The sequence below is a fragment of the Schistosoma mansoni genome, chromosome 1 (genome assembly GCF_000237925.1).
Source record: "Schistosoma mansoni strain Puerto Rico chromosome 1, complete genome".
Classification (NCBI taxonomy): Eukaryota; Metazoa; Platyhelminthes; class Trematoda; order Strigeidida; family Schistosomatidae; genus Schistosoma; species Schistosoma mansoni.
In genome coordinates, this window is record NC_031495.1 from 8,685,386 (window position 1) to 8,703,099 (window position 17,714).

Here is a 17,714-nt window from a genome sequence, read left to right on the forward strand (position 1 = left end):
TCTTATTGTATAACTATTCAGTAACCAGATTATCTATATCTATATTTATCTTATTACAAGCTTCATTTTGACCTATTGATTATAGTTATATGATTTACTGTTCCTAAGTTATACTCAGTTTATTGATTATTGTCTCCCACGCTTACAGCCTCATTTGGCTTGGTTTTGTACAAATATTATTTTCTATTTTATGGTGTGATGTGGTCTGTCTGTATATATATAAATAAGGTATGCTTGAAATATACGATTCATATTGCCGAGTCTGCTATTGGTGTTCTGGAATTAATTGGTTGGGCTAGGCAGAAAACGGGACTGACAAGTAATCAAGACTTCTCGCACGATTTTATGTATCATTGCTCCGATCAATAAATTCGCTCCTCTCTCATTGGCGCGCACTCATACGACATAACACAAACAGAATGAAAAGATAAGCCTACCTGAAACATAATTTTATTTACAGTGTTAGTTGCTGCATACAGAGCAAATGATATAAAGTCATTTTGATATATATATATGTCATATAAAAGTGAACTTACATACCCGGAAACCTTTCCTTTTTACATAAAAAATGGTACCTCTTTTTATTTAGACCTCTGATCATCGACTTGTAGGTATCTGTCATTTATTGTTAGGTTTCATTATTACATAACAACCTTATATTTGATTATTACATAATTTGTGGTGTTTCTATTGAAGAACCTGTACTGAATTGTCCACTATGTAATGTATCAATAAATCCATGTATAAATTGTGTTTTTAAATAATCATTATTAGGAACACTTAAGACAACTTTATATTTATTATCTTTAAAACATTTATCTGGTATACATTCCTCGAACGTTTTAATTGGAACATTTAAATGCATTGAATCTATTTTAGGTAAAGATGTTTTTATTAGATTGTATTGATCAATTCCTGTTGATGATTTACTTGGTAGATTAATTGAATCAGTTACTAAGATAAAAGGTGTTACTGTAGTGTTAGAATAATTAATTTTATACCTGCTAATTGATGCTTGATCACAAATTGAATGTGATTGATCATCTGAAACCGATGATAATTGTTCTTGATTTTGTTTTAATCGTTTCGATATCATAGTGTATCGTATATCATCCATACTTAATAAAGAACCTACTGAAGCGGTTCTATAAGTAACTGATGTTGGAGAGAATTGATGTAAATGACTAATTTGCTCTGTTTTAGTTAATTTAGAACAATGTGAATTGACACGTTTATTGCGATGAAATCTATAGGCTAGAAATGTAAGTGAGATTATCATTATTAGTCCAGCACTGGCTAAACTAATTAATAGCCAGATATTTACTTGTTCATGTAAACGACTCATTGTTTTATACACTTTCCATTTATTGTATTGTAAATAGTTTGATGGTGAATGAATTATATCTGATTGTATAGATTCATTTGAAATATTGTTATTAAAATATTTATAGTTTGTTGTTAATGACGAAGGGGAAGAATTTGAATAAAAAAAGAGCGGTAGTGAGTTGAATAAGATTCGGTTTGTTGTTTCTTCACTGACTGGTTCATCACGATTTACGTAGTTTACTCCACTATTAAAAAAATATGTTGAACTTAAAGTAAAGTTGTCACATAGCATTGCAATATTTATATTCTAGGGCAGATTATGTAATACAAACAAGTGTAGTTAATTACAGTCAAAGTAATAAAACTCTTACATTGATGCAAATATAAACCTTCGATAGGGTGCTTGTTTAGTGTTTATAAAATTTCTACACTGATATTTGGCGATTGTTATTTTCACAACAATTTTTAATTTAATATAAAGTATTGGACAAACCTACTAACGGATCAATAGGTTAAGCATTCGCGTTCGAGGCCTAAGGTCCTGGGCTTGAGTCCCTCTCGTAGGATGGTGGATGTGTACTGCCGAGGAGTTCCATACTAGGACGAAATGACAGTTCAGTACTTTCAGGTTTTCAGTGGTGATCTAACATTGGTCGATTCATGATTTCAGTGAAAATCATTTATGTAGCAAATATAAGACAAATATAAGCATTTTCAAATAGAACTTATATGTGTTCCACTAACTAGTTGTTACCTGGACACAATAGCCTGGTGGACAACTCACTGGAGTTTGAAGCAAAACGTCAGTGTGAGAACTTCATCATCATGGTGCAGGTACGTCTAAGCAATGAGCCTCGATTAGGAAGGAACGTGGGTCCTGAATCTAACTCTTAGCCACTATCACTAATTATATATAATATACACCTTTGAATGATAACTTTTTTCGAAAGTACTGGTTCAGAAATGTACTTAATTTCTAAACACTTTGAGGATGAATTATCGAGTACTTCTAGTTACTGCAACACAAAACATTAAGCGGTCTAGTGTAGTATCGTATTTCTATCTTCAATAAAGAAGTTACTAGTAAAAGTCGTGTAAGCCCATCGAATTCAAGAAAGCGGCTTTTAGAAATGGTCCAAATTTACTGAAAAAAGTCAAGAATTTGAATAATAACTGATGTGTGGACGAGAATGATAATCATTTGTTGTTTTCCTAAATCAAACTTGTAGATAGTCTGACAGGTGTCAGACGAGTTATATATTCTCCTGTCCCCATTATTATTATTATTATTCATTGTCCATTTGTTGTAGGATTGTATCAGTTTAGTGTGGAAATATATTTACGTTCTTGTCAGGATAATCACGTGTTCTTGATCTGAGTTGTGTTGAAGTCCTATTAGAGTAGACACTGGGAGGGAATCTAATGTAGATATTCGTCTAAGGCAAATCAACGTCCCATTCAGGCAAAAAGGAAAACGAACCGTTATAACAATAACTATTTTTAGAAATGTCAAATTCATAATCTATAATTATAATCTAATTTCTACAAACCTTCTTAAAGTGCAATTTTAAACAATTTTTGTCTAGTTGTTTGATTTTCCATAACTAATCGGCTGTCGAAAACTCATTTTTTAAAACTTCTTATTACCTATACTTTGAAGCTATACCTTTGTTTAATAGTGTCTCTATATGTATTACACATTATTGTATATTACAAATCAATGTTATCTTTGAAATCTTCTACTGGTGAACTTTGGAGAGTGATTTGACGGGATGAATAGACAAAATTACACATTTAACTTATGCCATTTAACTCTGTATGACAATATTTTATTTCAGTTTGATGTTTTTTTTAGATATTTAATACCCGTTATACTATAGTAATTTGAATTATGTATGGCATGACATGCAGCTTACGAATTTGTTATGATTTCATACATATGACTATATTCCAATATGTGTACAAATCAATATATATATCAATGGATGTATTTTCGATCAGGGTTGTCGTCGTGTTTTTAAGTTGATAAATCTTCACTTGTATTAGTTTTCATGTTTTTACTTCATGTCATATACAATAATATTGGTGCCAGTTATTTAGTATTGTAGTAAACGAGAACACAAGTGGAAACAACCGAATGTATTCCGAGACAACATTACAGAATATCTTAGTAGAATCTGTCAACCATACAGTAAATACTTCATTTCCAAAAGGTCCATCAATTGTTTCAGACTTAACTGTTCTTTTATCTCCGTACCAATCACACTCTGTTCTCATTCACTTCTCTTCGATGTCCCCAACTTTCTGTCACCAGGCATTCCACTTTTGATTGGTGACTCATACTACTTATATCTAGTGACATCAGCAGCGTAGATCGCAGTATAGCTTAACTATTGGGAGTAACTCTCTATATGAATTCGAATTTCATTACTACAAAATGCATGTATTTAAATGTAAACTCACTCTTTATAATAATCGGATTTGAGCAATTTCGGTTGAAATTTTGTTATATGCTTTACATTTCCAAATCGTGTCACATGTATATGCACTAAATAGGATAAACCAGCAGCTATATCATTCAATAATAGTCCATTGTAGTAAACACCTTAACAATAAATAGATATTAATCATTCTTAGTAAAACGGATATCGTTTCTCATGATTATAGTAATAATAATAAAAAGGGTTTATCGAAAAATATCCGGTAAAAATGTTTCTTGACAGAACAAAAATTGATTTTTTTTCTTTCTTAAAATGATAAATAACACCTAATTGATTATTCACGGTTAACTGATGTTGAAATAAAATATTCATCAAGGAAGAAAACAATCAGAAGGGGTTTTGTGGAGATTTCAGTATTTTCATAGTTGAAAGCAAGAGTCAATTGAAGCTAGACCACCATGAAAAACTTGGAAGCACTGGACGGTCGTTTCGAACTATTATGGGACTCCTCAGTAGTGCGCATCTACGATCCTGCCTCGCGAGATTCGAACCCAGGACCTACTAGTCTCGCGCCAGAGCACTTTACCGATAGACCACTGAGCCGGCATCCAACGGTATTAACGTCTAACTTCAACCAATCCACGAAGTTTGAGCAACCGTTCATCAATTGTCTTCAGTGAGTTGTTATCTCACAACAGACGTGGTTGAACTCCGCTGGTCATAATATCAGAAATGAAGAATAATAAATATATTCTAGAATGAAATGAATTCATTGTACCTCGCTTATGAAAAACTTTCATTGTTTTTACCCAAGAATTCTGTATGCCAATAAATAAATAATAAAATTTTGTAATATCCCAATGAGTAGAACATTTAAATTTTCTGACGTTTCGTGACTCAGTGTAAGCCACTTCTTCAAAGAACCAAAGTAACATTGATCCAAGTTTAAATAGTACAACGGAACAATACCAATATTATAAGCAAAGATGGTTAGTGGTTAGCAGTAAAATCCAGGATGCGCGTTTCGCCCTGTTTGGGACTCGTCAGCTGGATGTACCTGCATTTCAGAGTTGATGTTCACTCTGGCACTCGAACCGAGTAACTTTCGCTTCAAATGCCATCACGTTATCCACTCAGCTACATCAAGCTAACGAGTTCCGAATAGGACGAAGCGCGCGTATTGGATTTCACTCTAGCCACTATCCATCTTTGCTTACAATGCTTGTGAAATAAGGCTACATCGAGGCCATACATACAGTATGCACATATGCCAATTAGAGACTGACCAGTTGCAGTCCTAACACACCGATGGGAAGATACAAACAAACAATGCTAAGTGAATTCATTACCAATATTAGTTTAGTTAATTACTTTAGTGATTACAATTTGTAGGAAATTATTTGAATGGCTGGTATTTATACGCTACTTACCTTTGAAATTATATGATGAAAGCATAGACAGTGAACAGTAAAATATATAAGAGAATAAAGATAGTTTATTTCATTATAATTAAAAAACACAACTTATACTTAATTAATCACTAAGTTCTTAGTTTCTTTTATTTTTCATCTATAAATAAACCATTCAAAGGTCCGTCCTATTTCTTCTCTAATACATGCATTTATTACTATACATTTTCCAGTTTTAATTCTGTTTCTATGAGGCGATTAGATCTGATAACCGAGTATAATTATACAATTTCATAAGATGTTCACAATCTAATTTATCTCATACCTTCAATGCAACATCAGGGTTGTCGGTAAATTTTCTCTTTCTACTAGTCTTTGTAGAAATGAAAGGCGGTCACTATTAAAGTGCATACTTCAAATCTATTATGTGAAAATAGACGTCATAAGAATAAAACTGGTACTGATTACTTATGAATGAATATGAATGGCAAATAATTGCTGTTCAAAACGTCTTATGACTAGATTTTGGATATTTAGGAGTTGAATTTTTATAAAACGAGAGTTTCATTCTGTTTTGTGCCTCAAATCGTCTAATCAAGTATATATTACTGAACAAAGAGAGCGTTGTTAATCTATCATAAGTATAGAGTTGTGAAGATTGTTGAAGCTTATTGAGATCATGAACTGTTCTAATTTAGATAAATATTGAAAACCTGGAAAAAGTGGATTGCCACGTCATTCTAATAGGATACAATGGAAGATGATTGTCTAATATTGATTGAAATTAAACTTGTACACAATTGTTTCCCGTCCACTGGCCTAGAGATCAGGCGTTCGATTGTGTGACTGAATATTTTTGATGCAGTCCCTATGTCTGGGTCATGAATGCGCACTTCTGGGGAGTACTATACTATGGGGCAACAGCCGTGGAATCTTTCCTTATTTCAGCAGTTGTCTAACTTTGGTTCCCAATCTTAATAAAGTTATACATATTCAAATACAGGGTTTTAAATTCAATCTTAGGTTGATCTGTAATTTAAAGCCCTCTAACTTTTACGTTTTTCAGCTCTATGAATATATCTGAAACCTGAAACATGAATATGATGGTTTGTGACGGTTCTATTACAGCTCTTATCCAAAACCCATTAAAAACAGTTTTTGTAAACTGGTAATAGTAAAAAGGTGAATAAAATTTATGTAGTGAAGTAACTGACGTAACTTTTCGACACCTAATGTCGTGAACAACTGAATAATGTTTATGTTATTAAATGTAATGTTTTTTAAACCAAATAACGAAGTATAGCCGTGTATAATCAAGGTATAAAATGTTCCGTGTGAATTCAATTATTGTGCAACTGTGAAATCTTAACATAACAATATCCTATGCAATTTTGTGGTGTAAGTAAGTGTACTAGAAGCAGTCTGATAAACGTAAGTGATAAGGGGTATCGAGCTCATGAATTCCGGAAACTCTTGGATTTTACTTTAAAGTGGCATAGTTATTGTTTGTGACAACCATTCAAGTCCCTAGACGTACTTTAATCCGTTTAATTCTTTTTCTCTGGTTTGGATTTTTGCATAGAGGTTGTTGTTTAAGAGATGAGAATGAGCCCTCTGCATCTAACTCACTTCATTTTTACCAACGCTTGCGACCGGCGATAACCCTAGAGTGACTTGGTCTTAAAGAGATAATTGTATATTCATAGAACTTTACACCTACTGACACCGACATTACGTTGAGAATGAAAGACGTACAATTATCACTTCCAATATACATGGATATTATAAGTTTAAAATAATGTTGGCAACGATAAAAAAAATCTGTTTTGTGTTATGTAAACTTATAATTTTCACCCTTGATAAATCTGTAAATGTAAACATATTCACCTGAAGGCCTAGATACGTTTTTTTTAATGAACCTCTATATATTACTTTTGTAAATATATATCATAATCCATAAATTACAGATCCATTTCTATGGTATATAATCAAAAATGGCAAAATCCTTACCAGTCATGTAACCATGAAAAAAATCTGTCTTATTCAATCTTGGTGCATGTCCAAGCCAAATAACTTTCTGATTATTGAATTGTTTCCCATATACACCTATGTTTATATAAATAAACAAAAGAACTCGTCTATTTACTAATCAAATGTATCCTGGATAATGATAGGCTCTCTCTATATATACATATCTATTGAATTTTATTGTAACCATGATAAGTAAAACAGTAGAATTTTTTCAAATAATTAATCGGCAAAAAAACGAGAAGAAAATTAATGGATTAAATGGATGTTCATTTCCTTTCTATATTGCCTCCAACGTTTATTGTTGAAAAAATCTATAACCTAATGTAATGATGCATGTATATATAGTAAAAGGTTTGAAGATTTTATTTCCGATAAAATATTCCTACTTGAAAAGAATTATAATAACTAATGAACAAGGTGAATCGTAATACTTCAAAGGATATTTAGATTGAAAATACAGGATGTATTTCTTGATTGCGATGAACCCTTGTGTTATGTTCGCTAATTGAATAACACTGAATATGATATATAACTAACGGCACTCGAATGTATAGAACCTCCATAGTCGCAAAATCAGAAGACAGAAGAAACAGGAGAAGTGATTGTTCGGGAAGAATCAAAAATGTACAGAAAATCATGGGTATTTATAGATATTACAGTTAGCTATAAAATCATTATAATTCAGTCAATCTGCAAGCATGCAGATTAGGCTACCGTCCAATCGTAGTACGCGAAGTTGATACTCTCGAAAACTTCATCTAGTTCTGATTGTGTGGAAACTCTTCGACTCCTTTAGAGTCTCCAGAGGCTCCGTCGTGCTTTTCGGAAGCCATTCCAACATCTAATTACTTATTCGTCGTTTAAGCAGGATTTTCCTAATGAGTTATAGGCATTGTTTTTGATTTTTATGAAATTATGAAGTTTTATTTTCACTGAATCTTTATTAATTTATTTCATGTATGCGCACTGCTGAGGAGTGCCACAATAGGACGAAATGGCCGTCAAATGCTTCCAGGTTTTCCATGGTGGTTAGCTTCAATTGACTCATGACTTCAACTATATATTTCAAATATCTCATTAATAATAAATTGACAGTGTTTAAGATGTATCACAGTATTTGATTAAGATCTATGTTCCATGTGTATTACATCACCACCTAATCTACTGTTTCCTAAATATAATATCATTTTATTTCTGTTGATGTGAAAGAATATAGACTGAAGAGATGGGAACTTTCGAAATTATTTTATGGACTGTCATGATACATATTTTTATTGTCTCATAACTAAATTATTGGACTATTATATTTTTATATTTCATATATTGTAAACTTCCGTCTCATTCATTAACTAATGCCATACATCTTATTATTCCTAATTTCTAAGTGATCAAGATGTTTACCGCTTCTCAGGTTCATTGTCATATTGGTCTACTTGTACACAACTTTGATTTTCCATTGATGGTGAGATCCAGTACGTTATGTTTGTATATAGACCCACATTGCTTAGAATAATGATAATAAAATCGTGGTTGTTATCACCACATATTGGGACTCAAGTCTTGAAATGAATGGAACAGTAGGTGTTCTGTAACTTTAGTTCAAAATTAATCATGCTATCAATTAAGGCTTGGGACACTGAACTATGGACGGAAAAGTCGTTATGAGGTTACGTTTTTTAATCTATCACACTAATTTTATGTACGCTGACATTGTTTATATATTCTTTGATATAGATGCTGCGTAATGACAACACCTTTCAGTATCCAATTATTCAAAAGTCAGAATGAACATAACAGAAACTGTAGTCAAATTTCGAAAAATTAAAAGCATAGTCATGTGTTTGAATGTTGATAATTCAACTTACTGTTTAGTTCATATGTATGTCTTGAATCATCTACTTCAAGAATTATCTGACGATCGACTCGATAACCTCGGATTCGATGATAAAATCCATCATTGATTGGGAAATTAGGTCCACTGATATGAACCACACCTCCACCCATGTTATAATTAAGCCGCACTATACCTGATTCCTAAAGATGAATTTTCAGAAAATGTTGGGAAAAGAGAAATGAAAAGACATTTTCACTGTTTTATTAATGGCTAGTGACAAATGTCATATTTTGCCAGCCTTTAGGGTTGATCTAATTCTGTAGATCAAGTTACAGTATGGCAACTAGTTTAAATATACGGAATAGCATGTGCTAGGTCTCGATGTCAGGCATTTTACACGAGGTTGGTAGAAAACCTCTGGCTTATGTTTTCTGATATTGTTGTTACTTAGCCTCAAATACCTCAGTGATGAAGTCTCAAACTGCAACATTGAATAAGGCGGGTTCGAATCTTATAGAGATCCCTTCACTTAACAGTACAGGAATACCTTGTTGACTATTCTCAAATAACACGGAACTAATGACCAATGTTTCCTACAAATGACCTTTAAGTACCCAGGATAAAAACATAATAAAACTGTGTAGATGAATTCTTCGTAATACTGTGTTTGATGTTCTGTTGTCTATAGGTTAGACGAATTATCGACCTATTATCTTGAAACCTTTAAAACTTAGAAATCAAATTCAGAACTTTGTTTTATCAGTGTCACATAATAGTTGAGATTTTAAATTCTAACTGATTCATCTTAACTAAAGGTGTTTAAACGTAAATTGATCTTTCCTTCCCATTAGTTAGATAGACGACGGACATTCATTTTTAAAATGATTTTTCTGATTCTCAAGATTGTTTTATGAAGAATGTTACCTCATTATTACCTGTACTTCAATGAAATATATTTGTAACAGATTGTATCCATGTAACTATTTTAACTCTTGCGAGATGTGAAATCCAAATTCATCTGACTTAAGCTCTAAATCTAGAATTTATTCAGTTTGCTATTGTTCTATCAACACCTGATCATCTTTCTGACCAATATATTTACATGCAATATAAATCTAATCCATACAAATAAATATGATCTTCAAACTTTTATTATTGTAACGATATGTTTGTAGCATTTACTGTGATCATCAAACTGTATGTTCTTACAAACAAATCTCTAAGAATCGACTAAAAAGAGTCTGTCCCGTCCGACAAAAACATGTACAGCTGGACGGTTGACTTTGCCATGATACATAATTTAATACCCATAACTCTGTTTTCATTTCATCTTTATTCCCATTTCATCTCACTGTGAAACATCTCTCGATTCAAATGATAATATTGATAATAAGGAGATCATAAAATTACTCAAATTTTGTAAATATTGTTAAACTTTTGCTGGAAACAATAACCACAAGTGGATTTTTTAAATTCAGTTTTCCGTATGATCTCTGCCTTTTTCCGATTGGTTGCCATTGCATTTTGTTCGTTAAGTTTTTCAAAGTCATGATTTCGATGCTATAAATATGGTCATTTTGTCATACTTGTTCAACCTGGAATATCATGTTTTCTTGTAATTTATGTCTTCCTTGATTTAGCGTCCACATGTTGAAGTATTTTGTGTTAGTCACCATTATCCATTTGCTACATGGAACCAATCTCAATTCCTCAAGTATTGTGAGAAAGTATGGAATTCTCAATATCAAGAGTTAACACTAAATACCTTAATCGCATTTATATAATTTTTTTATTTCCCTTACTGTTGAACTGTTTTATTTAACCAATGACTATAACTTACAACCTTATAGTATCATTATTTTAATGAAATATTAACCTAAAATTACTAACCACACACGTAAACTTAATATTATACGCTTATCTATCTAATCTCTTCAGTTTACTAATTATGAAAACAATTAAATTACATCGGAAGGGTTTTTTGTAGATATTACAGTAATTTTAATAGTTGAGATCATAAGTCAATTGAAGCTACACTACTACAGAAAACCGTGAAGCACTGGACAACCGTTTCGTCCTATTGTGGGACTCATGATCTCAACTAATAAAATTACTATAATATCCATAAAAACCTTTTCTGATATTCATCAATATATGCTCACTAATAACTGGCTTCAAGAGATATTTCCTAGAGTTCTAGTGAGAAGCAGTAACCAGTGGAGTTTAACCAGGTCTGTTGTTATATAGTAACTCACTGAAGATAATGGTAGATGTGTAGCTAAATTTCGTGGATTAGTCGAAGTTAGAAATTAACACCGTTGGATGCCGGCCAGCTCATTGGTCTAGAGGTTATGTGTTCGTGCATGAGAACGATAGGTCCTGAGTTCAAATCTCATGAGGCGGGATCGTGGATGCGCACTCTTGAGGAATCCCACAATTGGACGAAACGGCCGTCCAGTACTTCCAGGTTTTCTATAATAGTCTAACTTCAATGGACTAATGGTTTCAACTATTAAAATTGAATCCCAATTAAAAAGTATACTCATCTCCTCTATGAATACGTAGACTTTAAAGTATATAAGAAATAAAAGAAAAAGAAACTAGTACCATATGCAGATGTTTTGTTTGAGTCTAATAGAGTTGAAACTATGATTTCTTTTTGGTAACCTGGTTAAACAATTTAAGAATAATGGAAATTTACTGTTAAATGAATACAATTAAGTACTATAGTAGTAGGAGTGTGGTGGGGGCTACTTATATCCATATAAGTAGTATATAACGATGGTTGGGCATTGAATGGATTTCAGTAAAAGATCGATAAGGAGAGAACGAGAATTGGACGAAATTGATATGCAAAAACATGAACAATAATAGTCAGAGACAATGGATTGATATTTACAGAAGGAACAGTCAAGATTGAGACGATTGATTAATAGTAGATCTTGGGTTCGAATCTCATGAGGCGTGATCGTGGATGCACACTCTTGAGGAGTTCTACAATAGGACGAAACGGCCGACCAGTGCTTACAGGTTTTCAATAGTTGTCTAATTTCAATGAACTCATGATTTCAACTATTAAAATTAGATCACAATTAAAAAGTATACTCATCTCCTCTATGCATATATAAACTTACTAAAAATAAATGTATAAAATCACCAATTTGTGTTAAACTTGTTACAAATAATAAAGTTGATATATAATTATCATTATTATAAGTTTGTGAATAGTTTCTATGTTGTTTTTTTTGTTGTTTTTTATGTGGAAAATTTATGTAAAATGTTTGTATCCCAAGTATAAATTCATCTTGTCTTGTATGTTTTTCATAATCTTTATAAATTAAACGTAAATAACCAATGTTGTCATGGTTACTAATTGTATGATTGAATTCATTTGATAAGTTATTGTTATTATTATAATTTATTATGGAATCATCATTAATACCATATACAAAGGTTGTTCCAGCTATTGAAGAAAAAATGATTAGAATATTGAAGTAGATTTGATTTAAACAAATGCATAATAAGTATGTACAATTTATAAAAGAAAACTTTCCTGGGCTGTCTGATGAAGCAAGCTCTTTTAGATGTAATGTTCTACTTCTCATCATAATATAATTATTGGCCATGAAATATAAATATATATATCCAAGTTTTTAATCGTAGTCTACCTAACACCAGTTATCAGAAGGAGGTCATGAATCTTCATCGACTGAGATGTTTGGGCCCCATGTTACGTATGCCTGAACACCGATTACCACGACGCGAAATGCTGACTAGTATTGGCGATGGTTGAGAGAAAGTTAGGGGCGGCCAAACCAAAACGTGGCATCAGAGCTTGAAGTAACTAACTTCTAGTCTGAGCCATGTCGGTAGATGCAGACTACTTGGTTGGGGTTCGCGTGACTATTGCAACCTATGGTTGGAGACTGTGTGTGACGGCTCAGAATCGATCACAATGGCGTAGATGTGTATACTCTTTATCTTCTCTTAAACCTTGAGATTAAAATTGGTTCATATCTTTCTTTCTTATTGTACTATATCCTTATATACAAACTTTTTTTTATATATTATGACCACTTCTATGATTTCTGTGTTCACCTTGTTGTGCTGATGAGGTGTGGCAACTTGAACCGATCCATATATGTACCTGGTCCTACGTTGTAGCTGACTGATCAGAAGGAGGTTTTATGGGGTTTTTCCTTTAGTAATTTTATAGTTAAATTCATGAATCAATTGAAGCTAGACCATCATGGAAAACCTGGAAGCACTGGACAGCTGTTTTGTCCTATTGTAGAACTTCTCAGCTGTGTGCATCCACGATCCCGCATCGCGAGATTCGAATCCAGAACCTATCAGTTTTGCGCGCGAGATTGGTCAATTCAACTATGATTAATGTATGACATTTTTGATTACGGAGACTAAAACAATACATGGTTTGTTAAATGAATTAGATATTGTTTCATGTAAAAAAAATAGCGGAAATTTACGTCGATCATTGCTTAAATGGATCCTATATGTATCACTTATAAATTTGAAAGACTATTTGAAAAGCGGTTAGGGAAATTCTATACTCGAATCGATTTCAGCTTGACAACCAATAAAAACTAGGAAGTTTTGGAAAAATATATCATTCTACTATTGGATTAATTAAGAGTGCTCTCCTACAAATCCATCATAGATGACTAGATTCATGAGCTCTGGTCTCATGTACGAATGCCTAACCTGTAGAATACTGAGCCACGACCTAATAATGTCTTAGTATAATCTCAATTATTCAACGATATCTTGAGACTTCTTCCACTGACTTTAAAGTTCATCTTTCTCACACACAACATCCTTGAACTCCACTAGTCTCATGGCATCTGATAAACTTCTGACAAGCTTTCAAGTTATAATTAACATAATAAAATAAACCACGTGAATAAAGTGTATGATGTAGGAATTTTTATATCCGGTTAGTTGAGATTACTAGTTAATGAATAAATTGACATAAGTGAAATTAAACTATCAACTTTACTCAAGAGAATTAGTGTTACACAACATGATAAAAGTCGTCAAATCGATGATAGTTTAAGACGGATTTATCAAATAACTTTCTAATTAAATGAATGGTTCCTTAATATTGAGAAAAGAAAAGATTATATAATATTTGAAACGAAATGAAAGTACAGATAGGAAAATATATTAACTTATGAATACACAATTTCCAGGGACATTTCGTACATGATAAACGAAATAAATGGGAAAATTAACGAGTATTTTATCCATAAATGTGATACAATTCAAATCATTTAAGATTATTCATCGAAGAAACCTTCTCATTTATCGTTTAACATACCTGAACAATTGTATTCATGGTGATTAGACAAGTAAATTTCTAGTTGATCTTGATATATATTGCTTATTGAATCTGTGAACTTTGCATACTTTGAAGCATTCAGTTTAATATTACTGGTAAAATATCCTTTTACCTCAATAATATTTCAGAATAAAGTAACAGCTACTCACTAGACTAAATGTTACCCAAGTAACGGTAAGCGATCTGTAATGGACAGTAAGTAACAACTTCACATATATTACACATGCTTTCATACTTATAGGTGTCACTCCTAATTAATCTTAACCAAGACTTGTACAGGGTCTGATGAATTGTAGAACCTGATGATCAAACAAAAGAGGAAGCTCGTGGGATGTCAAAATCATCTTTTTATTCCGTATTAATTAGTCCTATCTAAGAAAAGCGGATCGAACCTATATTTTGTGTTTACAAAGGTATTTTGACTATATAAAAAACAGATCTTAAAAACGGAAGTCATCTCGATTCAATTACGTGATATACTCATATATTTATTATTGAATTCGAATGAATAGTATAGTAACGGTACAGTAAAGAATTCTCTCTGATCGATAGAATTTGATCAACACTAAGAAGGACTTGATATTGATCACCACACAGTGATCAATCAATTGTGATTGCATCTCAGTCCTACAGGAGGTCGGTCGTGGCCCGGATAGCTCAGTGGTAATGTCTCTGACTGGGAAGCTGTGTGACACGGGATTGAATCCGTAAGGGAGCACCAGTTCTTTCAAGATTACAGGTACACCTTGCTGACGAGTGCCAAGTAGCACAAAACGCGGGTTTACGGTTTCCTGTTGACCACCTCCAACCACCATCTTATCTCAACATAGTGCAACAACAGTGCAAGCCACCTAGACTAGTGGCCACATTGCAACTTGATCGAAAGCATTCGATCAGCACTAAGAAGGACTTGGCACACATGATATTGATCACCACCCAGTGATCAATCAATTGTGAATTCTCTGTACAATTAGAAAAGTGTAAGTTATTATTTCTCGACCTATAAGAATTAATAGAAATACATTGACCTTTGTTTGACCCATTTCTATCTGTCCCAGGAAAGATAAATCGGTTAAAGAACTTGTTGAACAATGAATTTTGAACATAATTAAGAAATAATCACTTTTTTTACTGACCTTTCATACATCGATGCCCATCAAATGTAGTCAATTCACAGGCGCACTTAACACCTAACCATGTTTGTAAACAAATTCCATCATTTAAGCAATATGGTTGAAATAGTTTATCCTTATCATTATCCCCATCAACATTTTTATTTGTTTTTGTATTAGTCGAATGATTTTGAATGCGTTGAATTTGATTACAATTCAGTACTCCTTTCGGTCGATGGTGACAATTGTCCACGATTTGATCTCGACAGACAGGTAAAGTCCAATTTTTTGCATATTTTAACTTAGCCATATTTAATAAATCAAATGGAGGTAGTCCATTTATAGAGAAATTGCCTAGACAACCCTTATCAAAAATTAAATAATTAAATAGACAGAAATTAACAAGTATACCAATAAGTTTAGAATATTGTTGAATTATCCGACCTAGGTGGATTAATAATGGATCTTTAAATGACCGTTCGGACATTATCATCGCTACATGAAGTAAACGATAATGATGTTACTCAAAATTACAATAAAATTTCCTTTATTAAACTATCTACCTCATAGGACTCAGAAACATTAAATACATCCACATCTCCAACATGCAACTAAGTAATTGATACAGTTCGATTTACTTAAACTGAATCTGTAGAATACAATGACCTGGTGGAATTTATTAAGTCTGAAAAGTGACTTACAAAAAAACTTTCCAGGGTTGTCTGATGAACCAAGAATTTGATTCGATTAGGCTCTTTGACATATAACTTTCAACTTCTCATCATAAAATAATTTTTACTCATGATCTGGTGTCCTGCACATAGTTTACTAGTATATTCACTTTCGGTTATTTTTGACTTTTGAAAAGTAACCAACCTCATCTGCTTAACAAACCGTTTTATTAGATGAAATAAATTATTGAACTATAATATAAATGACTCAAATATGTTTGAAGATGGTTTTTCAATCCTAAACAGACATTGATTAAACAATAAATAAGAACTAGGAATTTCTAGTCAGCTGCTTTGTTCTAGAATAATAAAGTATGTGCTCACTCGTGACTTTATTTGAGATCTTATTCCCTGAAGTTCTGATTAGAGGAAGGGACTTCAGTTATAAACAATTTCTACTAATAATCATTTTTTTAAAACTGGTTTCAATGTCATACTTGAAATATAACATTGGAAATGTCATTCTGTTTGCCAGTATTGGGTTCGAAAATCTAGCATGAAACACATCTAAAATTAAATCGATGGTCTGAGTCGGTTTGTTGGTATTGTCAAGTGTATTTGATGATCGTATATCTAAATTGGTCTACAGTATATCAACTTAATCTCTTCATAACTAATTTAGATAGATAGAGGAATACATTAAAACTAAATGGTGTAAATCCTAAGCCAATCACTTTAATTAAAATTTGTTATATAAGTGAATACATATTTTGTTTATCGTATTAACTACCACGATGAGACTATAATTTATGGATGACCTTTGAGCGACGCTAAAGTGAGAATGTCCACCTACTAACTAAATGAGGGTTATAAACCAGTGTGAAAAATTAGAATTATGATTTACGGTTGATGGTTACAGTTAGTAACTAAATTTAAAGTTTTTTCACCACCTGACAACAGTTAAAAAGCCAAAACGCTATTTAGCCAAATGAATAGATGAATTTCGCGCCGAAATCCAAGAACTGTTATTTTATATGTGATTGGTTCATCCATAAATTATAGTCTCGTCACCACTAAATACTAAGGGTTCTAGAAGTTACTTTATTCAGGAAACAAAATGGTGCAATTAAAATATTCTGAAATTTGAAATAAAGATCCAAACGCATCAACGTCTAGCACTTTTAAAATGTTCAAGTCATTCTACAATAATCAAAGTACATGCCTCGATATTCTGTAGTTAAATTTTATTCACATATAGTACCCTATTAGAGTTTGAATTTGAAATTGTGAAAAGATAAAAAGTTTCCAAATTCACTGGGTATATATTTTGATATGAACTGGCCTGATTGATGTTAGAACATGACAAATTATCTTGCCTAGAGTCTTTTCTGTTTCAACGAATACCTTTTCGTGTTTGAAAACAACTATATTTATCTGTATATACATAGTATTTGTAACTTTCCATATTTATATTGAAATTCAACAATTCAAAGTTTAATCAAAATTCTTCATGTTCAATTCTTCTAATGGA

The 17,714-nt window shown here is 32.3% G+C and overlaps 1 protein-coding gene across 1 annotated transcript in view; it reads right to left on the minus strand.

The window, feature by feature from the left end:
- Window positions 1-667: 667 nt before the first annotated feature.
- Smp_123860 (putative neurexin) overlaps window positions 668-17,714 on the minus strand; it is a gene marked incomplete at both ends in the record, with an annotated part of 27,906 nt that continues 10,859 nt past the window's right edge. Inside the window, 6 exons of the mRNA XM_018793160.1 lie at window positions 668-1,571; window positions 3,790-3,931; window positions 7,187-7,282; window positions 9,073-9,241; window positions 12,176-12,504; window positions 15,537-15,876. Coding sequence (XP_018647700.1) covers window positions 668-1,571; window positions 3,790-3,931; window positions 7,187-7,282; window positions 9,073-9,241; window positions 12,176-12,504; window positions 15,537-15,876 — 1,980 coding nt within the window. The remainder of the gene's footprint in view (window positions 1,572-3,789; window positions 3,932-7,186; window positions 7,283-9,072; window positions 9,242-12,175; window positions 12,505-15,536; window positions 15,877-17,714) is intronic.